The 27765-nt window shown below is 43.6% G+C and overlaps 2 protein-coding genes across 3 annotated transcripts; both read right to left on the reverse strand.

Annotated features, from left to right (window-relative positions):
* Positions 1–12744: 12744 nt before the first annotated feature.
* On the reverse strand, positions 12745–17157 carry LOC143859152 (cytokinin dehydrogenase 2-like). The gene is made up of 5 exons (XM_077369834.1): positions 16551–17157; positions 16062–16189; positions 14789–15052; positions 14187–14449; positions 12745–13051 (listed from the first exon to the last, which is right to left on the reverse strand). The coding sequence occupies exons 1-5, from the start codon at positions 17155–17157 to the stop codon at positions 12745–12747; spliced, it is 1569 nt and encodes a 522-aa protein (XP_077225949.1).
* Positions 17158–20380: 3223 nt separating this feature from the next.
* Positions 20381–26259, reverse strand: LOC143859987 (cytokinin dehydrogenase 3-like). Of its 2 annotated transcripts, none has more exons than XM_077370495.1 (5): positions 25630–26259; positions 25131–25258; positions 24162–24425; positions 23741–23949; positions 20381–20822 (listed from the first exon to the last, which is right to left on the reverse strand). In XM_077370495.1, exons 1-5 carry the CDS (start codon positions 26243–26245, stop codon positions 20516–20518), a joined length of 1524 nt encoding a protein of 507 aa, XP_077226610.1. In that variant the 5' UTR covers positions 26246–26259; the 3' UTR covers positions 20381–20515. The 2 variants fall into 2 exon arrangements, with proteins under 2 accessions (XP_077226610.1, XP_077226602.1); XM_077370487.1 differs by having other exon boundaries at positions 23741–24003.
* Between the last annotated feature and the right edge of the window lie 1506 nt (positions 26260–27765).

Here is a 27765-nt window from a genome sequence, read left to right on the forward strand (position 1 = left end):
CTGGCTGACTATCACATGTGAATTTTTGCTATCCGGGAGGTTTGAACTTGAGACCTTTGGCTCTGATACCTTGTTAACTTACCAACTTCTCCATGAAGCTTAAGCTATTGGAGAAAGGCAGTATTTATCTTTTATACTTTAACATGTAAAGCAGTAGAAGATGAAAGATTCGACAATCCGATCTCAAAGTCTACAGTTTGAAAAAAAACTGAGACAACAAGAGAAGAAGCTTCAAGCAACTCCTTCACTAGTCACCCGTTTCTTAATAACCAATACAAGAATCCTAAAAAACATTCTAATAATACCCAACAAAGAAATGGAAAGATACCTCTCTGACTTTTAACAAAAAAAATTAGTTTCTAAACTTTAAAACTCTCTAAATAGCAGTAACGTGCATGCAAAGGATAGAAAGAACATTAGGGAATAAAATCACTGAAAATCATCCTCCACGTTAACAGCTGCATCAGAGCGAGAGAGAGGGTTGAAGAGGACATGGTGAGATTGGGGTATGTTAGACCAAAAATCGGTAACAGGTACAGCAGTGGCGTAAGAGCTGAGAGCGAGAGACGAGGGAGGTTGAGTATGAGTCCTGCGGTGAGTGCTTAGTCCTGCACAAGGCAAGCGAGGTCAGAAGACCAGACCGGGTTTTACTCCGGACAGGCCCTTCGACACTCAAGTCAGTATGAGCAGGAGTGAAGGGGAGATGTCTTAAGAGTTTAGGGAGAGAAGGGATTTTCGCATTACCCATTAGTCTGAGCTTTAGTCCCCTATTTATAGGGAAAATCTGTTGAGGTGTCCTGGACAGGTGTCCAGGACAAGTGGCGGCCTGTGAGAGGCTGGATCTCACCTACTCTGAACAGGTGGCAGCCTGTGAGAGGCTGAGTCTCACCTACTCTGGGACAGGTGGCAGCCTGTGAGAGGCTGGATCTCACCTACTCTGAACAGGTGGCAGCCTGTGAGAGGCTGAGTCTCACCTACTCTGGGACAGGTGGCAGCCTGTGAGAGGCTGGTGTTTTCACACCCCATCAGTTGCCCCCCAGTTTTCCAAGTCATTGAAGGACTTGGGAAAGTGTGATCACTCGTTTTTCTGGATGGGGAGACGTGGTTCGGGGGTGAATCGAAGAATTTAGCACGGAGTCCGGAGTTCGCAGTCCGGATTTCGGAGTTCGGAGTTCGCAGTCCGGCGTCCGGAGTACGGCTTCAACCGGACTGGCTTCTGGCGCATCACAGAGTCAAATATCCAGTCCGGAGTTCGCAGTCCGGAGTCCGGAGTTGGGAGTTCGCAGTCCGGAGTACGGCTTCAACCGGACTGGCTCCTGGCGCAACACAGAGTCAAATATCCAGTCCGGAGTTCGCAGTCCGGAGTCCGGAGTTGGGAGTTCGCAGTCCGGAGTACGGCTTCAACCGGACTGGCTCCTGGCGCAACACAGAGTCAAATATCCAGTCCGGAGTTCGCAGTCCGGCGTCCGGAGTACGGCTTCAACCGGACTGGCTTCTAATGCTTCATAGAACGCGTTATATCCAGTACGGTTTTTTTCGGACTGAATTTTGTCTTCTAGCGGCCAGTTCGGTGCGGACCGGACTGATTTTTGTCGTCTTGTGAGAATGCGTTATATCCAGTACGGTTTTTTCCGGACTGAATTTTGTCTTCTAGCGGCCAGTTCGGTGCGGACCGGACTGATTTTTGTCGTCTTGTGAGAACGCGTTATATCCAGTACGGTTTTTTCCGGACTGAATTTTGTCTTCTAGTAAGATCGCGTTATATCCAGTACGGTTTTTTCCGGACTGAATTTTGTCGTCTTGCGGCCAGTTCGGTGCGGACCGGACTGATTTTTGTCGTTTTATAAGAACGCGTTATATCCAGTACGGTTTTTTCCGGACTGAATGCGGAGTACGGAGTGCGGAGTGCGGAGTGCGGAGTGCGGAGATCCATTCTTGGGACGTGAATGTTTAAGCGCGTGCTTGATCGTATTGATGGTGGGAGAATGCGTACGTCATAAATAGGGGACACGTGGCGCAATCCGGATGACCTCGAGATGCGTGCATCGCATTTATTGCCCCACCGCCTCTTAAAAACTATATAAGGAGGTTTACCCCCCTTCACTTTTTACTTTTTACTTTTCATCTTTTTTCTCTTCTTGCTCTGGGAGTTTCCACTTCTCAGTTCGCAGCTCGCAGTCCGCAGATCGCAGATCGTAGTTCGCAGCCCGTAGCTCGCAGTCGCGTTCCAAGGTCTTTACGAGCTCTACTCACCGGTATTCCTCTCAGCCCTTCCTTTTACTATGTCTGGTAGTACTTCCACTTCCGAGTCCGGTACGGGGTCCTCCACTAGCAGTAGTTCGGAGTTTATAATGCCTCAGGAGCCTGTAGTGGCTAGGGCGTCTGATAGGATAGACCTTGTAGATAGTGACGACGGAGGGGATAGGGATGAAGTGATCCTAGATCTGAATGCCACTCCACCCTTGACTGGCAGTCTCCCGCGAGCAGGAGGGAGTGTTGAGAGCGACGTTGCTGAAGCGTCCACAACATTCCTTCCTGGCCGGGCGGTGGAGGTGATCGCTAGAGCGCGGATGGATGCCGATCCAAAATACAACTTGCGAGCTCTAGTCGAGGAGAACTACCTCACCAGGTCTATGCTGGGAGATATCAGGGATAAATACTGTGTGCCCCCGAGATTTGAGCTGAGGGCAGCTATAGAGGGAGACAGAGCCTGCAACGAGAGCCAGGATCTCTGTATTTATGAGGAGTCACTGAGGGCAGGACTCCGATTTCCGTTGCACCCCTTTTTCTCAGCGGTGCTGCGATACTACGGACTAGCCCCGGCCCAGGTAGCTCCGAACTCATGGAGATTATTAGTTGGGTTTTTATACCTCGTCCACGGTCGGTTAGAGAGGAGCGTGACTTTGTCACTGTTCCGTGCTTGTGCACACCTGAAGAAGCATAAAGAAGGGGGCTGGATCTACATTAGCCAGCGCCCTGAACGGAAGATAATCACTGGCATTCCTTCGTCGATTCACTCGTGGAAGAATAGATTCTTCTATGTTGTGGATCAGGAGGCCAGTGAGCCCTGGTCCGTCCCTCTAGTGTGGGACACTCCAGATACCTCAAAACTGAGTCGAAAGCCGCTCCTCGAAGGTGAGGACAGGATAACCTTCGCCTTGATGCGGAAGGAGATTGAGCAATCGGGCCTCATCCGTTGTAAGGAGTTTTCTGAAGAGGCGATTCTGGTCGGGCTGGGCGTGAGTGCCGCGACTCCAGAACGTATGTAGCTAGACTTGTCTATGCAATCTGTTTATTTTTTATATACTTGCTTCTGACCGTTGGCTGCTCATTTGTCTTGCAGAGATGAAGAAACAATCAACCGTCGAGAAAATCAGGCAAGGAGCCCAGCCACGGGCACAGGAGGGTGCTGCACAGGCACAACAGGAGCGCCAGAAGAGAAAGGCGACTGTACTGGGGAGTCCGGCCCCGTCACGGGGCACTCCACCCCCATCTCAGAGGCCCAAGACTACGGTGAAGCTAATAGGCCCCTATGCTCAGGGCGGTGGCTCTTCTAAATCCGGTGGTGCTTCTACCGGAGCCGGTTCTGGGGCTCGTCCTTCTACGGGACTTAGTGAGCATGTCTTTCGACCCAATTGGGCCGTCTTGAAGGATGACACTGCCCTAGGCGAGAGCCGAGTAGCAGCAGAGCTCATGAGCAAGTGTTTGCTGCGGAAGGACAAGCAACAGGTCCTTTACGAGCCGCCAGCTACAGGAGAGGAGGCTGTGTTATCCTCAGCCTATCAGGTAAGGAAGTGGTGCTTCGATTTGCAAACTTTCTGCCCATTTCTTTCTTTCACCATACTGATGCCTGTTTCTTTCTGTTTCTTTCTTCAGATCTTGCTCTACTATAATGACCTCAAGGAGAAGAGTAAGAATTTCTCCCAAGCCATTACTGCATCTGAAGAGGTGAACGGAAAGTTGGCCGCTGAGGTGCAGGAGCTTCAAACGAGCATCGGGCGGATAGAAGAGGAGAAGAGGTTGTTGAAAGAGGATTTGGCCGCCGAGAAGAGGAAACTGGCCAAGGCTGCTGAAGCCATGGAGGCTCAAAGAGGAAGAGCTACTGAAAGGCAGGAGAAGGCAGTGAAAGAGGCCACAGAGGCAAAGGAGGCTGAACTTTTCAGCCTGTCGAGCGAGGCTTATAGTCTTGGATACTACGACTGCCTCCAGGAGCTCCAGGCCTGCAACCCAAACCTATTGATGCAGAACATGACTCTCCCTGCCAGGCCGAAGATTACTGATGAGGAGCCAGATACTCCTGCTGATGCTCCTGCTGACATCACCTCTCTTCCAGATGCTTAGAAATTTTTTTCTTTGTTTTTGTTTTGACCTCTTTTTGTAATGGTCCTTGAGACCCTACAGCTCTTACCAGTTTTAAAGTGAATTTTGTAATGGCCCTCGAGGCCCCACATATTCTGCTCAATGAAATCACATTTGTCTGTCTCTGATACTTCTCAACTGAGTGATTTGCTTGACTTTGTCTTTTTAATTTTGATAACCTGTGAATGAGGCTGTTGATGGTCGAATTGTGACGAACTGGTCTTTTAACAATTACCCAAGTTTAAGAACTGGGTTTCCAGTGAGTACCCAAGTTTTGTGAACTGGGTTTCCAGTGAGTACCCAAGTTTTGTGAACTGGGTTTCCAGTGAGTACCCAAGTTTAAGAACTGGGTTTCCAGTGCGTACCCAAGTTTTGTGAACTGGGTTTCCAATGAGTACCCAAGTTTAAGAACTGGGTTTCCAGTGAGTACCCAAGTTTTGTGAACTGGGTTTCCAGTGAGTACCCAAGTTTTGTGAACTGGGTTTCCAGTGAGTACCCAAGTTTAAGAACTGGGTTTCCAGTGCGTACCCAAGTTTTGTGAACTGGGTTTCCAATGAGTACCCAAGTTTAAGAACTGGGTTTCCAGTGCGTACCCGAGTTTAAGAACTGGGTTTCCAGTTCTTACCCGAGTTTAAGAACTGGGTTTCCAGTGAGTACCCAAGTTTTGTGAACTGGGTTTCCAGTGAGTACCCAAGTTTAAGAACTGGGTTTCCAGTGAGTACCCAAGTTTTGTGAACTGGGTTTCCAGATATAAAAGTGACACTGAATTTGCAAGAAGATTATTTATTCATAACAACAAATATACAAATTTATAAGATCACCTTTTCACGCCGGATAATTCGACTACTGATAATATTTCCTGAGGTTTTTGGAGTTCCATGCGTGGGGTAATAGGTGCTCCTCCAGTGTCTCTAGCTTGTAGCTTCCTGGCCGGATAACTTCCTTCACTCGATAGGGTCCCTCCCAAGTTGGGGAAAGTTTCCCTACTTTCGTCGGCTGGGAGACGGCTGCCTTTCTCAGGACCAGATCCCCTGTCCTGAATTCTCTGGGGCGGATTTTGGAGTCGTGATAATTCGACACCTTCTGCTTATAAGCGGCGACCCGGATTCGAGATTCCTCCCGGATTTCTTCTAGTAAGTCGAGGTTGGCGCGGAGTCCGTCGCTGTTCAGTTGCTCATGGAAACTGATGACTCTGGGAGATGGGGTGCCTATATCAACAGGTATCACGGCTTCAGTTCCAAAAGAGAGGTTGAATGGTGATTCACCAGTCGTCGTGCGAGGAGTGGTGCGGTAAGCCCACAGAACATGGTAGAGCTCATCTGCCCATCGGCCAGCCTTTTCATCCAGCCTTTTCTTTATCCCTTGAAGCAAGATCCTATTGGTTACTTCCGTTTGCCCATTGGTCTGGGGGTGAGCAACCGAAGTGAATCTCTGTTCAATCTTTAGGTCAGAGCAGAACTTCCGAAAGTTCCGGCAGTCGAACTGTTTGCCGTTATCTGTGATTAAGGCACGGGGAATCCCAAATCTGCAGACCACTGCCTTCCAGAAGAAATTCTGTATATTCTGCTCAGTGATCTGGGCTAGAGGTTCTGCCTCCACCCACTTGGTGAAGTAGTCGATGGCCACTACTACGAATATGCGCTTTCCGGAAGCCGGTGGAAAAGGACCAAGAATGTCCATCCCCCATACTGCAAAAGGGAGTGGACTGATAATTGGGGCCATCGCCACAGCAGGCTGGTGGATGGTGGGGGAGAATTTCTGGCACCTCTCGCACTTTTTAACCAGATTCAGCGCGTCTTGTCGTATGGTGGGCCAATACAATCCTCTGAGGAGTACCTTGATCGCCAGGGCTTTGCCCCCCAGATGTTCTCCACAGATTCCTTCATGAGTCTCTTGCAATGCGTACGCGGCGTTACTTGGTCCCAGACACTTCAGGTACGGGAGAGTGTAGGACCTTTTGTACAAAATGTCACTGCTGAGGGAGAATCGGGCGGCTCTCTGTATCACCTTACGGGCTTCCTTCTTATCTTCGGGAAGTTTTTCGTCCCGTAAGTAGTGAATGATCTCGTCCATCCAGCACGGCTCGTTCTCCACCTGCATTATTTCTGCGGCTTCTCTTTCGATGCTAGACCTTTGTAGGAATTCCATACATATTCTTCCAAGAGTGGTGTACCCAGAGGCAGCCAGCTTCGACAGTACATCTGCTTTGGCATTTTCTGTTCGTGGTACTCTGATGACCTCGAAACTGGCAAACCGGCTGGAGAGTTGATGAACCTTGGCAAGATACTTAACCATACGCTCATCTCGTGCTTCGTAGACCCCTTGGATCTGATTTGCTACCAGCTGTGAGTCGCAGTATGCTTTTAATTTCCGGGCGCCGGTCTGAATTGCTAGGTTCATTCCGGCAAGGAGGGCTTCATATTCTGCCTCATTGTTGGACGCACGGAATCCGAATCTCAGAGCATAATCCGCAGTGAACCCCTCAGGCCCAGTGAGGATGAGGCCTGCTCCACAGCCGTTTTTATTTGAAGAACCGTCGACATATACTTCCCAAGTTGGTGTGCTGGTCATGGTGTCCTGCTCAGCCGGCGGTTGCAAGATTTCTGTCTGAGTTTCTGCTATGCATTCGTCAGGAACCGCTTTCTCTGCAACTGGGAGTAGTACCGTTTCAGGGTCGGCGACTTGCTGGGGGATGGTGCACTCTGCTACGAAATCTGCCAGTACTTGGGCCTTGATGGCTGGCCTTGGAGCGTACTGGATGTCGAACTCGCTCAGCTCTACGGCCCATTTCACAAGTCGTCCGGAGATATCTGGTCGATGGAGTACTTGCCGAAGCGGCTGGTCAGTCAAGACCTTTACAGTATGAGCTTGAAAGTACGGTCTTAATTTTCTTGCAGCCATTACCAGCGCGTAAGCCAATTTCTCGACCCGCTGGTACCTTGTTTCTGCGTCGTGAAGAACCTTGCTGACATAATAGATTGGTTTTTGCTGGCGGTGCTCTTCGCGGACGAGGACAGCTGCCAGTGCCGTGGAGCTAACGGAGAGATATAGAAATAACTCCTCACCTGGCTCCGGCTTTGTTAATAATGGCGGGGAGGACAGATACCTTTTCAGCTCGTCGAAGGCAATCTGGCATTCTTCCATCCAGGGCGCAGTTTTGAGGCCCTTAACCGCACTGAAAAAAGGCAGGCATCTCTCCGCCGATTTGGAGATGAAGCGACCCAACGCCGCTATCATTCCTGTGAGCCGCTGAACTTCTCTGATGGTTCTTGGGGCGGTAAGCTCTATCACAGCTCTGATCTTCTCGGGATTTGCTTCTATCCCTCGCCGGCTCACCATGAATCCTAAGAACTTCCCCGAACTGACACCAAAAGTGCACTTGGTGGGGTTGAGTTTCATGTTGTGCTTCTTTAGGACCTGAAATGTTTCTCTGAGATCAGACACGTGGTCTTGTGCACTTCGACTTTTGACCAGCATATCATCCACATAAACTTCCATGTTTCGGCCGATCTGGTTCTGAAACAGTCTGTTCACCAGCCTTTGGTAAGTAGCTCCGGCGTTTTTGAGGCCGAAGGGCATGACTCGGTAGCAATAAGTCCCTTGATCTGTGACGAATGAGGTCTTTGGTATATCCGATTCGTACATCCTGATCTGGTTATATCCGGAGAAGGCGTCCATGAAGCTCAACAGTTCATGACCCGCTGTGGCGTCGATGAGCTGATCGATCTTCGGGAGCGGATAACTGTCCTTGGGACAAGCCTTATTCAGATCAGTAAAATCGACGCAGGTTCTCCACTTTCCATTAGTCTTCTTGACTAGGACTACATTTGCTAGCCAGTCCGGATATCGAATCTCGCGAATGAAGTCAGCCTTCAGAAGCCTCTCCACTTCTTCTTTTATTGCCTGTCGCCTTTCAAAAGCAAAGTGTCTCCTTTTCTGTTTCACCGGTCTGCAGGTTGAATCGACACCAAGCCTATGAGTGCTGATCTCTGGATCGATGCCGGGCATATCGGCAGGAACCCATGCAAAGACATCTGCATTGCCCTGGAGAAACTCGGTGAGTTGATGTTGAATGCTACTACTAAGGGAGGAACCGATCAGAGCGACTTTCTCACCGTCCTCCGGGCACAGTGGGATGGAGAGTAGGTCCTCAGCGGGTTGAGTACCCCTGAGTTCGTCCCTTACATCAAGCAGTTCGATTGGCAGTGATTCCACTGCGTTTTTTCCTTTCAGTGCCATTGCATAGCACTCCCTTGATTGAGGCTGATCTCCGCGAACTTCCCCCACACCGTTAGGGGTTATGAATTTCATTTTTTGGTGGTAGGCTGAGGCGACTGCTCGGATCAGATTCTGGCCAGGCCGTCCCAAGATAGCATTATAGACCGAGGTGGCCTTCACTACCAGGAAGTTAACCATGGCGAACGCTTGACATGGTGAATCTCCGACAAGAACAGGGAGCTCGATCTGTCCTACCACTTTTACGACCTCTCCGGAGAAGCCGAACAAATCTGAGTTCGCCGGCCTTAGACGGTCGTCGCCTATCATCATTTTCTCGAAGGCATGGTAGTATAGAATATCCGCTGAGCTCCCGTTGTCCACAAGAATTTTCTTTACCTCCCAGTTGGCAACGAGCATGGTTAACACCAATGCATCGTCGTGGGGCAAAATAAGGCTGTCCAGATCTGCGTCTGAGAAGGAGATCTCATTCTCCGTTCTTGACTTTTTGCTGGTTGTATGAACGGCGTTAACTTGCCGTGCATATGCTTTTCGAGCGGCAGAGGAGGTGCCCCCGGCGGCTGGTCCGCCCATGATTGTATTGATAACCCCCCTTGGTTGAGATCGGGGTGCCTCAGGCTGCGCGTCGGTGACCTGAGAAGTTTTATCCTGAGGAGGGGGCTGCGGTGATCTTCGAGGGCTACGGCCCTGGGGACTCTTTCCTTTGCGCCCTTGGGTGCGGCCGTCATTCTGGATGTATTTTTTCAAATAACCCCGGCTGATCAGCTGCTCAATTTCTCCCTTGAGCTGCCAACAATCCTCTGTGTCATGGCCGTGGTCCTTGTGGAACCGACAGTACTTTGAAGGATCTCTTCTGTTTCCTTTGGAGATCATTCTAGGCGGCCACTTCACAAACTCCTCCTCACTGATCGCTGCCAGTATGTGCTTTCTAGAGGTATTGAGAGGTGTGAAGTTCTCTTCTCTTCTCTGAGGGGGTGGAGACTTCTCTTTCCTGGGAGGTTTATCCTCCCTACGCTGTTTAGGCAGATTCTTCTCTTCAGAGGTTATCCTCCGGTTTGAATTAAGAGCTGCCAGTGTTTCTTCCACTGTTATGTACTCTTCTGCCCCGGCCATGAGATCCGCCAGTGAGTGCGGATTTTGCCGAGCCACCGCTCGACGGAAATCATCAGATCTTGCACCGGTGAGGAGTGCGTTCATAGCCGCTGAGGGATCTAAATTGGGCACCTGTAGTGCCTCCCTGTTGAAGCGGCGGACGAACACCTTCAGGGGCTCATTGTCTTCCTGTCGCAAGGCCATCAGGGAAGCTGTTGTTTTCTTTGGCCTGCGGCTGCTCATGAAGTGGCGGACGAGGTCCTCTCCAAAATCGTCGAAATTGTTGATGGAGTTTGGTTTGATCCTGGAGTACCAGTCTCTTGCCGCGCCAGTGAGCGTCGTTGGGAAGGCTCTGCAGATGAAGCCGTCGGAGGCGCCGTGGAGGACCATCATTGTTCTAAATGTCTCCAGATGATCCACGGGATCGGTAGTGCCGTCGTACTGAGGGACGGCAGGCATCTTAAATCCTCTGGGTGCTGGAGCACTCAGGACATCCTTAGTGAATGGCGTTCTGCTTGAGAACGCTCTAGAGGCGGGCCGGCTCTGATCCTTCGCCAATTCCTCTATCCGGTGGTTCATCTCCTCCATTCTCTGTAGCAGCGGATCCGTTCTGCGGTCTGGGGACCTGATTCTTCCCACAAATGGGCTTGCCGCAGAACCGGACTGACTTTCCGGACTCCTACGACGAGGTCGAGATTTTGCCGGTGGCAAACGATCTTCGTGAGGCCGGCGCCTCTGCGTGGAGCGAGACCGCGATCTTTCGCGGTGATGAGGTTCTGTCTGGGCGTGCCTCACTATGGGGCGATAAACTTGTCTAGCGGAGTGATGAGTTCTGCCCTCCCCATGACGTGATGACTCTCCCCTGTGGACTCCTTGGGCAGATCGCGGGGCCTCTGGAGGAGGTGGAGGGGGTGCTTGAAGTAGTTGTTGGTACTGACCAACAAGGGCCGTCATCTGCTGGAAGAGGGCTTGGACTTGCTCCGAGGTGGGCACGGGATTGTGATGCTCCGAGCGAGAAAGGCTTTGGTCGGCAGAAGCTGCCACTACCATCGAGGCGATTCGACCGCTTCGGGTCCTGCGAGGTAGCGCGGCTTGGTCGTTCTGCGCAGAAGCTAACCGCGCACTCTTGCGCCCTGCCATTTTGTAAGTGAGATGTAAGAACAGCTTTTAGTTCTTGTCCCACGGATGGCGCCAATCTGTTAGACCAAAAATCGGTAACAGGTACAGCAGTGGCGTAAGAGCTGAGAGCGAGCGACGAGGGAGGTTGAGTATGAGTCCTGCGGTGAGTGCTTAGTCCTGCACAAGGCAAGCGAGGTCAGAAGACCAGACCGGGTTTTACTCCGGACAGGCCCTTCGACACTCAAGTCAGTATGAGCAGGAGTGAAGGGGAGATGTCTTAAGAGTTTAGGGAGAGAAGGGATTTTCGCATTACCCATTAGTCTGAGCTTTAGTCCCCTATTTATAGGGAAAATCTGTTGAGGTGTCCTGGACAGGTGTCCAGGACAAGTGGCGGCCTGTGAGAGGCTGGATCTCACCTACTCTGAACAGGTGGCAGCCTGTGAGAGGCTGAGTCTCACCTACTCTGGGACAGGTGGCAGCCTGTGAGAGGCTGGATCTCACCTACTCTGAACAGGTGGCAGCCTGTGAGAGGCTGAGTCTCACCTACTCTGGGACAGGTGGCAGCCTGTGAGAGGCTGGTGTTTTCACACCCCATCAGGGTATTTATAGAGAAGGTGGTGGAAGGAAAGATATGAATGAGATTTGCACAGGGTAAATCCTTTTAATTTGGAAACGATTTGAAATCTTTTTAATTTAGAAACGATTTGAAATCTTTTTGTGATTTTTAAGGGATTTTATCTGATTAGTCCCTTCATGGGTAAATAAATGCTTATTATCCCTTAAAATCCCATAATATTCAAATAGTCCTGCCTTTTATTTTAAGGGGAAGAATGGATATCCTATTTCTAATGTGGAAATGATATATTGACCCTTTTTCTTACACGGGCCACCTGCTTGTAGTGTTTGTTAGAATATGTGAGATCTCACCGTTGGATTAGGATGAGATATCATCGTTAGATCATTGTGCTGGATTAGGCAAGTAGATTAGAAGAGGAAATCTTAGAGATTAGGAAAGTAGATTTGTTTCTATAGAATAGGAAAGTAGATGTGATTAGTATTGTTGCCTTTTCTATATAATTGTCAAGATGTCATTCTATGTTTATCCCCATAAGTACTCTATATATGGACACTTTGGGATTGATTGTATTTATTCAAGATTTGGGATTCTATGTTTATGCCACCCATCCAGGGCCAGTTCTAGTGCTTTACAGGGCAAACTAGGTGCTTTTTCTGCAAATCATCACTGACCCACACAATCTTTTTTTTATTAAATCTTCAAGGGTCGTGACCTCTTCTGCCGAATTTTCATCCGCCAAAAATTCTGCAGCAACTATGATTGGAAAGATCCTAGCTTTCACAGTGTAAGTCATCCCTCCTTTCGAATGTTGGGGGTGCTCTATATTAAGGGGCTTTTAAAGTGCCCGAAAAGACACATGTCTGTGCTGCCTTAATATCTTGATACGTAGGGGATAAGAAGAAGGAAAGGAGTGAAATCAGCACCCTCAATTTCGATTCACCACACCACTTATCTTTGTTCTTTGAAAAATAACTACCCAAAATTGATCTGTGCGCCTCGTCCATTCTAATTTCTCATCCTTTTCCTTGCATTTTAGTTGCTCCCTTGATTTTTTCTACAACCAATCTTGTCTATTACAAAATACAACCCCTAAAATTTTATGTGTAGACCCCCAAAATTTCTTTGCACTGTCCAAATGTCTAAGGATCACAAGTTGACGCTCGTCTCTCTCTCTTTTTTTTTTTTTGTTCTCTCAATTTCATTCTTATTTCATTCTCCTATTTCAGTCTAGGTACCTTTTTTTAAATGTTCTTCAAACTAGGTAAGTTCATGCATCAATCCTTTTTTCACATATTGTAAAGAAATTTATTAAATTTCAATTAAAACTCAATGGCCGATTCTCATACAGTGGTAGAGTTTAGTTACTTCCTTTGCCAAGGCATGAAAGTGAAAATCTTTTGGCCGGGAGACAAGAGTCCCTTTGGATCAAAGCTCTTTTTCCTCTCTACAAACTTGTTCCATTTATGTCCAAAATGATCCACCCACTCGTTGTTGGTTGTGTAATGAGGTAAATAATGCTTAAACTTGATCCCTGCTTTAACACAAAAACTTAATATCTTTTTATTTTGATCCTCGAGGTACTCCCAATCGTTCTTAGCTGCCCGCAAGAAAAATACGTTGTAGAAAACATCTTCTTCGGGAATAACAGCTGACATCCTCTCATCCCACCTGCAATACATATTTGTTAACCTTGAGGTTGTAGTTTCAATCCCAGTTTATCTACCAAAAAAATATATATGAGAAAATAGGCATAATAGGATGACTGTTCTGATACTGCTCAATTCTGGCATTTCGTTAAAAAGAGGAACAAAATAATTAAGGACAAAATTTACATCATGGAAGAATTAAAATGGTAAATGTCGGAATTAGTTTCTGGCACCAAGAAGTGGTATTCTAATTCCGTTAGGGGTGCAATATATATATAGAGGAAACTGTTGGTGAGCTTCAGCTCACCAAACTTATGGTGAGCTAGCTTGCCCAATCACATGGGGGCCCACTTTGTTAGGATGATCCAAACCATTCATTTGAAAGTCCCTTACATAGATGGGGGGTGTACCAAAAATCATATATATATATATATAGAGGAATAAGATTGTACGCTCGACCGTACCTAGAGTTAGGTATGGTAGAGTGCCAAATGACATGGGTCCCCCATTTTTGGTGGGCATCTAAACATTCATTTGCAAGGCCCCATCTTAGATAGGGTGCATACCAAAAATCAGCACCATTGAATCATCCTAACCCCTCTAAAACTGGAGGCCAAAATGGGCAGATTTGTGGACAAACATTGTCTGTCCATTTTGACCTCCACAAATGGATGGGTTAGGATGATCCTATGGAGCTAATTTTTGGTATGCACCCTATCTATGATGGGGCCTTACAAATGAATAGTTTAGATGCCCACCAAAAATGGGGGACCCATGTGATTTGGCACTCTACCGTACCTAACTCTAGGTACGGTCAAGCGTACAATCCTTTTCCTCATACATACATACATACATACATAGATATAGATATATATATATATATATATATATATATATATATATATATATATATATATATATATATATATATATATATATATATAGACACACACACACACACACATTGGAATCAACACGAACCCAACCAATTTTATGGTAAGAGCTCAACCCAAATTAAAAAATGTGACCGGATCGAGTTGGAATTTTTATTAGATTTTTCATGAATTATTTTTATTTTAATTTTCTCTAGGATAATCGAAATAGGAGAGTCTTCTGTTAACTCCATTTCTTTGGTATATTAATTCACATAAACTTACTTGTTTCGGCTCATGGGGTAGATGAAAACTAGTCCTGTCGTCGACTTTCTCTCGAAATTCTTGAAAACCTCTTCATTAAAGTCTGAAATTCTAGATTTGGCTACCAAGATATTCAACCATGGATGGTGAACTTCCCAAAGGCCCATGCGGCGAAGTTTTAGCTCTGCGTCGTGTACTCGATTGAGGAAACCTACATACGAGGTGTCGCTCTTCAAGGATAAACCAGGAATGAAGCTTAATCCTTCAAGCAGCGAATCAACTTCCTGTAAAAATGCTCAAATTATACTCAAACGACTCTTCAATACCTTCTAATTTTATTGGGGGATTTGTAGGGTCCATCGCAAAAGGCATTTCGCTGCTGATCTGTCGCATGTCTGACCAGCCACCTCCTAAATGAAGACAACAACTTTTGTCTCCATTCATGAGGTGGCTGGTCTTACGTGATACAGACCAGCCCGCGAAATGCCTTTTGCGATGGATGCTAGCAATTCCCATTTATTGGATATAGTCAAAATTAGAAAGGGAAAAGATAAACTACTAGGCAGGCTATTGCAAATTACCCTGAAAAAATGAAGGCATTACAACTAAATAATATCAAATACCTTATCAACAATAGGTGCTGTGACATTGTCATAGTACTTTGCGGCTTCTATATGATAAATCAAGTGATTTTTGTCTAAAAGAGAACGGATTTTCTCTCTGTCCTTCTCTGAGAAAGAAGAGCTCCATTCATCTAAGTCACTCTCATCTCTAATAAGAGACCCTTCCACATAATCGAATCCCTTCCCATTATTCAAGGATATAAGATATTCTTGATCTCTAGTAAAAGCCGAAAAGTCTTCGTACAGCAGTTGGGTCCACTTCACCTGCCATTCGATTCCATGCATTTATTCAACATCAATATGTAGATGATCAATTTAATTGAATAGGGTTGGTTCATGTTACCTTTCAAACACCTTTTACCTTCTAAAAAAAATAAAATATGTAGCTGAATTTATTCATAGCTATATGACTAATTATGAATTTATAAAATATGAGATGAACGTAAGACTCTAATTAGACCCGTGACCCATCATGATCTGGACCGGTTATCTGGTGGGCCCTACTCTGGAGTTGTTAGAGGAATCGTTCATCCCATGTGCCTACCTTTTTGGAGAATGATTCATTTGATGGAAGATAAGAAAATCTGAATAACTGGGCCCACTGGATGAATGATGCAGATCGTGTTGTGTCTCTTGGGGCCTTGTTTGGATTGCAGGAATTTTTTGGAAAAAGTTTGGAAAGGAAAAATATTTCTAAAATTTCCTTTTATAAAAGGAAATTGCTAGGTACTATTGCATAAGGCATCTCACGGGCCGGTTGTTGTGCATGAGAGCAGCCACCTCAAATGAATTAAATGAATAAGATAAAATCTGTTGAAAAGTGAGCCTATGTGTCCACTTTCTCATGCAACAGTCGGCCTGTGAAATGCCTTATGCGTGTTAATTTTTAATGATATTTCTCTAAATTAACCTTAGATAGGATAGAATGGAAGAAAATGATCCATGTAGATGAACCCAACTAGTGTCATAATTAGACTTAGTCAATTTGAGCTGAGTAGATCCTCTCACCTTCTTCATGAAATTTTTCTAAAGGATTCATTAGCCAACCCAAGCTAGTTCGGGACAAAGGCTTAGTTGAGTTAACTTGAGTTGTATTCCTCTAAATTAACTATAATCATATAATTCCCCTCTTTTAAGTGTGCATCTCACATTGCAATTCTAATCTATGTCAATTTTTGCTTGCATGTTTGGCAAAGGGACATGATATTTTGGTAAAGAGTAATGACACTACACTTTACCAACAGCTATTTTATCTTATTTTACAGTTCATTACCTTTTGTGGCGCTGGATGGAGTGCAATTCTAGCTCTAGTGATAATCCCGAACTGGCCAAGACCACCAAGAACAGCATAGAACAGCTCTGAGTTGAGTTGTTTGGAGCATGTCACAATCTCTCCTTTTCCTGTTGCAGTACATTCACGAATTCGCAGTCACTAAAACACAAAGTCCATTGATAGCTTATGGGAACTTCAAAAATAAAAAATAAAACTTGGGACTCGCATTAGATGGAGGTTGTGAAACAACCAATTACTTCAGAAGCTTTAGCTATTCAATCGTTTATATTTCATCTCTCCGTCATGTGTGGGTTTGGCATACATGTGGATTTTTTTTAATATCAATGAGTAGTTGAGTTTTGTACACAAGACCTACCGCAAGGAAACTCTGATACCATGAAAAACAACCAATTACTCCAAAAGCTTAAGCTGTTGGAGTTGGTGTTATTTATACCTCAACAGGAGGGATGGAAATATGGAGATTTATACCTGTTACGACATCGAGTTCGTAGACGTTGCTTATCTGTGGTCCATGGAGAAAGGTTTGGCCACTAATTCCAGCATTAGAGAGTGTACCACCAACGGATAGGTACAAGTAGTCGGTCCAAGATGGGGGTGAAAGCCCATGTCTAAGGGTGGCCATCAATACATCAATCCAAAGCTGCTCGCCATCCACATCGGCATAAAAATCCAGTGGGCTAGATGAAACATTGATTCTGATTTCATGGGTCTGATTTAAGGATCCCATCTGTATAACAACGCCGTTGTGGGCCATTGCCTGGCCTTTAAGGGAGTGAGCTTGACCCCTAGCGGCAATGGAGAATGGAAGATGAGAAGAGAAAGAGGATTTTACAAGATCGGTGATGTCTTGCACCGATGATGGGTAGAGGACGGCTGTTGGGAGGACTTGGATGAGATGGCCGTAGTCAGTCGAGGCCATGGTTGTGGCATTTTTATCGAATCGGAGCCTTTCGGCTAGGTCAAGCTCTTGTAACTCTTGTGGCAACCATGGCCTTTGCTGCCCTACTACTGAGATAAAAGGGCTTATGACAAAGGTGGCAATGAAGAAGAATGACAAGGAAAATCTCCTAGGCATTGTGGAAAGAGAGAGTGTAAGGCAGTAGAAGATGAAAGATTCGACAATTCGGTCTCAAAGTCTACGGTTTGAAAAAAAAACCGAGACAACAAGAGAAGATGCTTCAAGCAAGTTATCAAGAACTGTAAATTTTCTTATTCCATAATAATCAACTCATTCACTAGTCATCCGTTTCTTAATAACCAATACAAGAATCCTTAAAAACATTCTAATAATACCCAACAAAGAAATGTAAAGATACCTCTCTGACTTTTAATAAAAAACATAAGTTTCTAAACTTTAAAACTCTCTAAATAGCAGTAACGTGCATGCAAAGGATATAAAAAAAAGGCAGCAAAATCACTGAAATGTGCAGGTTTCCGAATGACTCATTTCTGTTGGATTTTTGGAAAGTCATCCTCCACGTTAACAGCTGCATCAGAGTGAGAGAGAGGGTTGAAGAGGAGAAGGTGAGATTGGGGTATTTATAGAGAAGGTGGTGGAAGGAAAGATATGAATGAGGTTTGCACAGGGTAAATCTTTTTAATTTGGAAACGATTTGAAGTTTTTTGTGATTTTTAAGGGATTTGGAAAGATATGAATGAGAATTGCACAGGGTAAATCTTTTTAATTTGGAAACGATTTGAAATCTTTTTGTAATTTTTAAGGAATTTTATCTGATTAGTCCCTTCATGGCTAAATAAATGCTTATTATCCCTGAAAATCCCATAATATTCAAATAGTCCTGCCTTTTATTTTAAGGGGAAGAATGGATATCCTATTTCTAATGTGAAAATGATATATCGGCCCTTTTTCTTACACGGGCCACCTGCTTGTAGTGTTTGTTAGAATATGTGAGATCTCACCGTTGGATTAGGATGAGATATCATCGTCAGATCATTGTGTTGGTGGATTAGGCAAGTAGATTAGAAGAGGAAATCTTAGAGATTAGGAAAGTAGATTTGTTTCTATAGAATAGGAAAGTAGATGTGATTAGTATTGTTGCCTTTTATACATAATTGTCAAGATTTCATTCTATGTTTATCCCCATAAGTACTCTATCTATGGACACTTTGGGATTGATTGTATTTATTCAAGATTTGGGATTCTATGTTTATGCCACCCATCCAGGGCTGACAACAAGCCTAGCTTTTCCTTTTCTCCATGGCCGATCCGGCCGTCCGCCAAAGTTGGGTTACTGTTGTGCCCTCCCATTAAGAACAATTTTGCTCTTGTTTTCCATCTCAGTTCTAGTGCTTTAGAGGGCAAACTAGGTTTTTCTTTGAAAATCATCACTGACCCACACAATCTTTTTTTTATTAAATCTTCAAGGGTCGTGACCTCTTCTGCCGAATTTTCAACCCAAAAAATTCTGCAGCAGCTATGATTGGAAAGATCCTAGCTTTCACAGTGAAAGTCATCCCCCCTTTCGAATGTTGGGGGTGCTTTATATTGAGAGGCTTTGAAGGAGTGAAATCAGCACCCTCAATTTCTATTCACCACACTACTTATCTTTGTCCTTTGAAAAATAACTACGCAAAATTGATCTGTGCGCCTCCTCCATTCTAATTTCTCATCCTTTTCCTTGCATTTTAGTTGCTCCCTCGATTTTTTCTACAACCAATCTTGTCTATTACAAAATACAACCCCTAAAATTTGATGTGTACACCCCAAAATTTCTTTACACTATACAAATGTCTAAGGATCACAAGTCGACCCTCATCTCTCTATTTTTTTTTCTTCTCTCAATTTCTTTCTTATTTGATTCTCCTATTTTAGTTGAGGTACCTTTCTTAAGGTGCGTGCCTGACTCTTTTTCATTTCGTTTGAAGTGCGTGCTTGAAAGAGGATTCCCAATTCCATGAGGAACGGTAACAAAAAACAATCCATGATGTCTTGCCCATCTGATAGGAGTTCTATCAGAAAAGAAAATAGGGAAGAAGAAGATAGAAAAAAGAGAAAGAAAGAGTTAAATCGAGGAAAACTCAGGCCTCCAATGAGTTAATTCGAGGAAACTCGACCTCCAAGATGAAAACTGTACTAAATTTGATTATTCATTGCTAAATAGCCATACGGCATCTACATTATATAGAAATTAAGGGAAGCAAAATAAGGAAACATAGATCAGCAGAATAGGAAATAAGAAAATAGAAATCTAGTGCAATATGTTAATCTATCTTAATTAAAATCTTCTAAAAAAGGAAAGTGATCCTAACACCATCGAGGCCCATTTTTGCCTATTTCAGCATTGGTCCATTGTGACCCATTTCTTGCCCATTTTTGTCAATTCCGGCATTGGTCCAGAGCGACCTAGTCTTACTCGGGAATTTCATGTAAGGTTACAAAATTTTCAAATCATGTTAACACATCACAGTAACTATTTCTAGAGTTTTTATATGGTAGCCGACCGTCAAACAACAAGGGCAGAGAGAGAAAAAACCCTCCCCCTTGATTTTTGATCCAAGTCAAACAACCCTTTTTTGACTTTTACCTTCATAAAAAATCAATGTGGCACATTGATTTTTTCTCTCTCCGCCCTTTATATGTAAATGGCGTCCACCATATAATTTCTCCTATTTCTAATATACTGATCAAACTTATCAGATGAAATAAAACTTAAACAAAAAAAATCAATCGAATTATTTAAAATAGAAGAGAAGAAAGAGAAACCCTAATCAGATCCCTCTTGAAAGCACTTCTTCATGCATCTGTGTGCTCTCTCTTCTTTGTAGTCTCTTCTCAAACGTTCCTCAATTTTGGGATATCAACACAACCATGTTTTTATAATTGCACCAAACCATCTGGTCTTTTATTGTGAAAAGAGCTATCAAGGTTATTACCTTTCTCTCGTATTCATTGACAATAGTCAGTGCCTGCTTTGGCATGCACGTTTAAGTGGACCATAGGAAGTTGAGTCAGATGATGATAGACACCCTTGATTATTAGGAGTTCTTGAGATTCTTTGTGCTTCCTCTTTCCCTTAAATACCGCTTCTAAGGATAGGTCTTGTTGTTGTTCTCTTGGTATGAATCCCTATTCATGTGATAGCGTTAGTGTTTGCATGCTATCATCTTTCTCATTCTAATAAACGCATAGGGGGTCTCCGCCAAACCCCAACTTACCTATCGAAAAAAAAAAAAAAGAGGGGCTGTAAAATTAGTTTTGCGAAATTGACAAGGAACAGTATGCATTGGGAGCTGATAACCTGTTAAATCATCAACATTCCATTGCCAGCTACTCAAAATAGGTAAGTTCATGCATCAATCATTCATTTCAAACTCATATTTCTTTGCCACTCCTTTTTTCACATATTGTAACGATATTTATTAAATTTCAACTAAAACTCAATGGCCACTTCTCATACAATGGCAGAGTTTAGTTACTTCCTTTGCCAAGGCATGGATGTGAAAATCTTTTGGCCGGGAGACAAGAGTCCCTTTGGATCAAAGCTCTTTTTCCTCTCTACAAACTTGCTCCATTTTGGTCCAAAATGATCCTTCCACCCTTTCTTGGTTGTGTAATGAGGTAAATACTCCTTAGCCTTGATCCCTGCCTTAACACAAAAACTTAATATCTTTTTATTTTGATCCTCGAGGTACTCCCAATCGTTCTTGGCTGCTCGCAAGAATAATACATTGTAGAAAACATCTTCTTCGGGAATAACCGCTGACATCCTCTCATCCCACCTGCAATACATATTTGTTAAAATTTATGGCCTCTAATTATATAGAATACCACAAGAATTGGTCCTTACTTATTTTTTAGGGAAATGATATCAACACAACCATGTTTTGATATTTTACTATTTAAAGAGCTATTGAAAGGTTATTACAGTTACCAAAAAGCTCTTACAAGCCAATTAAAAAAAGAAAAGATAAGCTCAGTCTGTACAATTATTAAAACATTGTTGTGCTGATATCATTTCCTTTAAAAAAATAAAATATTTAAGCTTATTTTCAAGTAGGGCATTAAGACCTCTTAAGCCATTAACGATACCATTTCTTTAAGTATTAGCACGTAAATAATCATATTTAACTACAAAAAAAGTTGCATTTAAAATTATATGCAAATAGTTTTTACAGGTAATCCTATAAACCCTCAGGGTGCGTTTGGATCGCTGGAATCGGTAATCGATACCACCGATACCGGTTTGGAAGATTCCGTCGTTTGGTTGCATTTACTAAATGGAATGGGAAAGAATATTTGACTCCCACCAGAATTAACGTGGGAATATAAGGTGCGTTTTGATACCCGCCTCAGGGGGTGGTATTCTGATTCCCGGAAATGAGAGAAAAAATAGGCGTTTAATCTCCGCACGATTTAGGCTCGAAAAAATAGGCGTTAAATCTCATCTCTTCTCCTCTATTTCTTCGTCACTGCAAATCAATCCGGATCTCTCCACGCCGGCTTGCTATGCAAATCCAAGTTACCAGGTATGAAGCTCTCTCTCTCTCACCCTGTAAAATCCACCTCCAGAACCCAGCTCGAGCCCTGATTTTTCAATCCTATGAAACTCCCCTCCGATTCCAAAACGCAAGATAGAGTGGTTTTTCGATCCTATGAAACCCAGATATGGGTACTGATGGAGTGTAAAAACTCAAGCTTATCACTGGCCGACACCTGTTTTGGAGTAGGTGAACTTAAGCCTATCACTGGCTGACACTTGTCCTGGAGTAGGTGAACTTAAGCCTATCACTGGCCTACACCTGTCCTGGAGTAGGTAAACTCAAGCCTATCGCAGGCCTACACCTGTCCTGGCGTAGGTCATCTTACGTCATCGAGTTTCCCCCTATAAAAGGGGGTTCAAAGTTCAAACCAGAGGTAATATCCTTCCTCTCCTCCAAAAACTCTTAAACTAGCTCTGCACTCCTGCTCATATACTGACTTGAGTATCGAAGGGCCTGTCCGGAGTAACACCCGGGTTAGTCTTCTGACCTCGTTTGTTCATGTGCAGAACACAGCCACTTCATTTCAATCCCGCCGAACTCGACTCCTTCACTTCGGTTCCTCTGGTCATCCAGCTCAGCTCTTACGTCACTGCCGTACCTGTTACCGATTTTAGGCCTAACAGGTACAACTATCTCCCCCCCCCCCCCCCCCCCCGTTTCTGGACAAAAAACAGAGTGAGCTGCTTTTATTGCTATTATGAGCAGGGATGTGCTGTGATCTATTTATGGATCAACGGGTGGATCTTGATCAGGTAGTTATCATGTACAAAAATTGCACACGACAAATTTCCTAGGAAGATCAGATAATGCTTTATAACGCCAAAACAGAAAACACCATGTAATTAAATCTTTTTAGATTGCACTCCTCGTTTTGATATTGGCAGCCTCCCTTTTGTTTCAAGAGTAAAAGCACGGAGCACTATCTGTAGCATCTAATTTATTCTATCCATAACATGGAAGATTAGAGGAATGAAAGAGAGATATAAAAAGAAGGCTCTAAACCACACAAGAGCAGAGAAATTGGATGCCCAACCTAAACCACCCACCAATAGCTGACTTGTTTATTTTAAGTTCAGAATAGAAATACATACAACATGTAGTCAATTACAATAGTTTCACAAGAATCTCAACAGTAAAGAATGGATAAAAGAAGTATCCCTTTTTCAAAGTGACTTGTAGCATGAAAAAAATGAAGCTTCCCTTTTAAAAGTTGCTCTTTAAAAGTAGTATCTCTTTTACAAAGAGACAGGCGGCAAGAAAAAGATGAAGCTTCCCTTTTAAAATTTGTAGTTTTATAATTTTCATTTGGTTGAGTTGAAATAAGTAGTTTTTTTAAGATTGTTTCCTACATTATTTGAAATAATTGTTGAAAATTTGATTCCATTCCAGCATTGCTCTAGACGGTACCAAACACTAGAATGGGAATCACGATTGATTCCATGACTTACACAAACACTAGAATTGGAATCATTATCCGTTTACCGGGGCAATTGGAATTGGATTGGCATGCGATACCGATACCGATTCCTGATCCCGGCGATCCAAACGCACCCTCCGGGTGCATTGGAATTGCTGGAATCAAGTATCAGAATAAGCCTGTATCTCAATAGTTGACGCTTTGTATCTCAACCTTGAGGTTGTAGTTTCAATCCCAGTTTACCTACCAAAAAAAATATATCAGAAAATAGGCATAATAGGATGCCTATTCTGATACTGCTCAATTATGGCATTTCATTAAAAAATTGGACAAAATAATTAAAGACAAAATTGGCATCAGAATTAAAATGGTAAATGTCGGAATTAGTTTTTGGCACCAAGAAGTGGTATTCTAATTCCGTTAGGGGTGCAACTTGGGTCATGTTGGTTTGAGCTTTTGATAATAAATAAATAAATTGGAATCAACACGAGACCAACCAATTTTATGGTAAAAGCTCAACCCGAATTCCCAAAATTTGACCAGATCGAGTTGCACCCCTAAATCCATCGCCCCCCTCCCTCCGGAATGGAATTTTTATTAGAATTTTTATGAATTAATTTTCTCTAGGATGATCGAAATATAGGATGCCAATTCTGATTCGCGATTCCAACAATCCAGACGCAGCCTTAGAGTCTTCTGCTAACTCCATTTTTTTGGTATATTAATTCACATAACTTACTTGTTTTGGTTCATGGGGTAGACGAAAACTGGTCCGGTCGTCGAGTTTCTCTCGATTTTTTTGAAAACCCCTTCATTAAAGTCTGAAATTCTAGATTTGGGTACAAAGATATTCATCCATGGATGGTGAACCTCCCAAAGGCCCTTGCGGCGAAGCTTTAGCTCTCCATCGTGTACTCGATTGAGGAAACCTACATACGAGGAGTCGTTCTTCAAGGCAAACCCAGGAATGAAGCTTAGTCCTTTAAGCAGCGAATCAACTTTCTGTAAAAATGCTCAAATTATACTCAAACAACTTTTCAATACCTTCTAATTTTATCGGATATGGTCAAAATTAGAAAGGGAAAAGATAAAGAATTAGGCAGTCTATTGCAAATCACCTTGAAAAATTGAAGGCATTACAACTAAATAATATCAAATACCTTATCAACAGTCGGTGCTGTGACATTGTCATAATACTTTGTGGCTTCTATATGATAAATCAAGTGATTTGTGGCTAAAAGAGAACGTATTTTCTCTTTGTCCTTCTCTGAGAAAAAAGACCTCCAATCATCTAAGTCACTCTCATCTCTAATAAGAGACCCTTCTACATAATCGAATCCCTCCCCATTATTCGAGGATATAAGATGTTCTTGATCTCTAGTAAAAGCCGAAAAGTCTTTGTACAGCAAATGGGCCCACTTCACCTGCCATTCGATTCCATGCATTTATTCAACATCAATATGTAGCTGAATTTATTCATAGCTATATTACTATATAGATCTTTAAAATATGAGATGAACTTATGTAAGACTCTAATTAGACCCGTGACCCATCATGATCTGGACCGATTATCTGGTGGGCCCTACTTTGGAGTTGCTAGAGTAATCGTTCATCCCATGTGCCTACCTTTTTGGAGAATGATTCATCCGATGAAAGCCCCTTCTTAGATAAGGACATCTGAATAACTGGGCCCACTGGATGAATGATCCAGATCATGTTGTGTCTCTTCGGGCTTTGTTTGGATTGCAGGATTTTTGGGAAAAGTTTGGAAAGGAAAAATATTTCTAAAATTTCCTTTTTTTAAAAAGAAAATTGCTAGGTACCATAACAGAAGGCATCTCGCGGGTGGATGTTGCGGATGAGAGCAGCCACGTCAAATGAATTAAATGAATAAAACAAAATCTGTTGAATAGTGAGCCTATGTGACTGCTCTCTCATGCAACAGCCGGCCTGTGAAATGCCTTCAATTTTTTATGATAATCCTCTAAATTAAGCATAATCATATAATTCCCCTCTTAGGTATGGAAAGAAAAAAACTTAATCCGAATAAACAAATTTCTGTCCCAAATTAGTAATGACACTAACACGTTATCAACAGCTATATTTTATCTTATTTTAGAGGTCATTACCTTTTGTGGCGCTGGATGGAGTGCAATTCTAGCTCTAGTGATAATCCCGAACTGGCCAAGACCACCAAGAACAGCATAGAACAGCTTTGAGTTGTGTTGTTTGGAGCATGTCACAATCTTTCCTTTTCCTGTTGCAGTACATGCATGAATTCACAGTCACTAAAACACAAAGTCCATTGATAGCTTATGGGAACTTCAAAAAAAAAAAAAAAAAACTTGGAACTCGCATTTGATGGAGGTTGTGAAAACAACCAATTTACTTCAGAAGCTTAAGCTATTGGAGTTGGTCTTATTCAATCGTTTATATTTCATCACTCCCTCCAAAGTGAATTTGGCCCTACATATGGATTTTTTTTTTAAAAAATAACAAGGAGGAGTTGAGTTTTGAACACAGGACCTGCCGTAAGGAAATGACTTTGATACAAGCGAAACAACAGGAGGGATGGAGTTGGTGTTACTTATACTTCAACAGGAGGGATGGAAATATGGAAATTTATACCTGTTACGACATCGAGTTCGTAGACGTTGCTTATCTGCGGTCCATGGAGAAAGGTTTGGCCACTAATTCCAGCATTAGAGAGTGTACCACCAACGGATAGGTACAAGTAGTCGGTCCAAGATGGGGGTGAAAGCCCATGTCTAAGGGTGGCGCTCAATACATCAATCCAAATCTGCTCGCCCCCCACATCGGCATAAAAATTCGGCGGGCTAGATGAAACATTGATTCTGATTTCTTGGGTCTGATTTAAGGATCCCATGTGTATAACAACGCCATTGTGGGCCATTACCTGGCCTTTAAGGGAGTGAGCTTGACCCCTAGCGGCAATGGAGAATGGAAGATAAGAAGAGAAAGAGGATTTTACGAGAGTGGAGATGTCTTGCACCGATGATGGGTAGAGGACGGCTGCTGGGAGGACTTGGGTGAGATGACCGAAGTCCGTCGAGGCCATGGTTGTGGCATTTTTATCGAATCGGAGCCTTGCGGCTAGGTCAAGCTCTACTAACTCTTGTGGCAACATAGTGGACCATGGCCTTTGCTGCCCTACTACTGAGGTCAAAGGGCTTATGACAAAGGTGGCAAGGAAGAAGAATGTCAAGGAACATCTCCTAGGCATTGTGGAAAGAGAGAGTGAGAGAGAGGGTTGAAGAGGAGAAGGTGAGATTGGGGTATTTATACTGAAGCTGGCGGATGGAAAGATGTGAATGAATCCTTGTTTTTTTACGGGATTTTAACTTTTTAGTACCTACATGGTCAATGGTCATCCCTGAAAATCCGGTAATATCCAAATGGGCCTGCGTTTTATTTTAAGGGTAAGAATTGATATCCAATTACTCCACCTGGAAATGATATATTCGGCCCTTTTCTTACACGGGCCACCTACTTGCAGTGTAAAAGGGTAGGTCAAATCTATCACTTCCTTTCTACACGTTCGGGAAGAAGACGAGGACGTCCCCTAAGTCTGCATTGACTAAGATGGCGCTCGTGCAAGTATCAAACGTTTGAACTGAATCTGGGCTGTCTATATTAGCCAACGGCCAAGATATGAAAGAGCTCTAGGTCAATATCCTGTCCTTACTAACCTATGAATCCAATTGGAGAGATGGAATTTCATCAATGTCTCAATTAATGTCATTTGATATATTGGAGTTGGGCTTCACTAAAACCTGCCAAACCGATAAACCGAATCGGGCCTTCTGGTTTGGTTTGGTTTGGTTCAGTTCGGGTTTTTTAGGCATTGGTTCAGTCACAGTTAAGACTTTTACCCCATCGATTCGGTTGACAGTTTTTGAGTTTTGATCTGAAAATAAATTGAATTGAAACGATGGGAAACTGTAGACACCCCATTTTGGCCACTCCCTTGTAGATGCTAGACCTGGCAAAAAGTCACCCGGACCCGCGGGTCCACCCGGCCCGCCAGTAAATTCCGGGTCCGAGTCACCAATCTGTGACCTGATTAAAATTGACCCGCGGGTCCACTAGGCCCGTCAAAACTGGGCCGGGCCGGGTGGACCCGCGGGTGCTCGTAGAGAATTACAATAGTTTTATTTTGGACTTTTTTTTTCCATAATTGTCATATTTTTCTAATTTTCTTTGTAGTTTTTTTTTTTTGTAATTGTCGTATTTTAACACATTCTTTTGGTATTATTTTGGTAATTTTTCTACTTTGCTTCCCTTTTTCCGTAATTTTTCATTTAAAACTTACCAACCGTATGATTATTATAAATTGCTATTATTTTATTGCTAGCCACCTTTGCGCAACTCGTACTTCTTTCAGATCTTTGTAGCGAAGGATGTGAACAAGCCGAAAAGTAGACTCGGAGAAGGTGGCTAGCGAATCTCTATTAAAAAAAAATCTTAAAAATAATATGTCAAAAATCCGAGCCTCCGGGTCCAAGCATAGTGACCCGTAAATTTTTCCGGGTCATTTTTACCCGGCCCGTTTGACCCGGACCCATACGGGCCGGGTCAAAACCGGCCCACCCCGCCCGTTTGCCGGGTCTAGTAGACGCCCATTTTTTTGCCACCCACCTTAACTCAAAATTGCACCTCCTTTCTTTTGTCTTCTTATTAGAGGGCATTTTTGCCATTTTGGTCTAGGGGTAATTCTGTCATTGTAGTCACCCTAAGGGTATC

Source organism: Tasmannia lanceolata, unplaced genomic scaffold (genome assembly GCF_043159265.1).
Source record: "Tasmannia lanceolata isolate RefF3 unplaced genomic scaffold, GAP_Taslan_0.1 ptg000003l, whole genome shotgun sequence".
Taxonomy (NCBI): Eukaryota; Viridiplantae; Streptophyta; class Magnoliopsida; order Canellales; family Winteraceae; genus Tasmannia; species Tasmannia lanceolata.

Coding starts and splice junctions, on each gene's coding strand:
- LOC143859987 (XM_077370487.1), bottom strand. CDS start 26,245: ATGCCTAGGAGATGTTCCTTGACATTCTTCTTCCTTGCCACCTTTGTC. Junction 24,426..25,130: donor TCCATCCAGCGCCACAAAAG/GTAATGACCTCT, acceptor ATCGAATGGCAG/GTGAAGTGGGCCCATTTGCT. Junction 24,004..24,161: donor CAGCACCGACTGTTGATAAG/GTATTTGATATT, acceptor GCATTTTTACAG/AAAGTTGATTCGCTGCTTAA.
- LOC143859152 (XM_077369834.1), bottom strand. CDS start 17,157: ATGCCTAGGAGATTTTCCTTGTCATTCTTCTTCATTGCCACCTTTGTC. Junction 14,450..14,788: donor CAGCACCTATTGTTGATAAG/GTATTTGATATT, acceptor GCATTTTTACAG/GAAGTTGATTCGCTGCTTGA. Junction 13,052..14,186: donor TACCCCATGAGCCGAAACAA/GTAAGTTTATGT, acceptor TATGTATTGCAG/GTGGGATGAGAGGATGTCAG.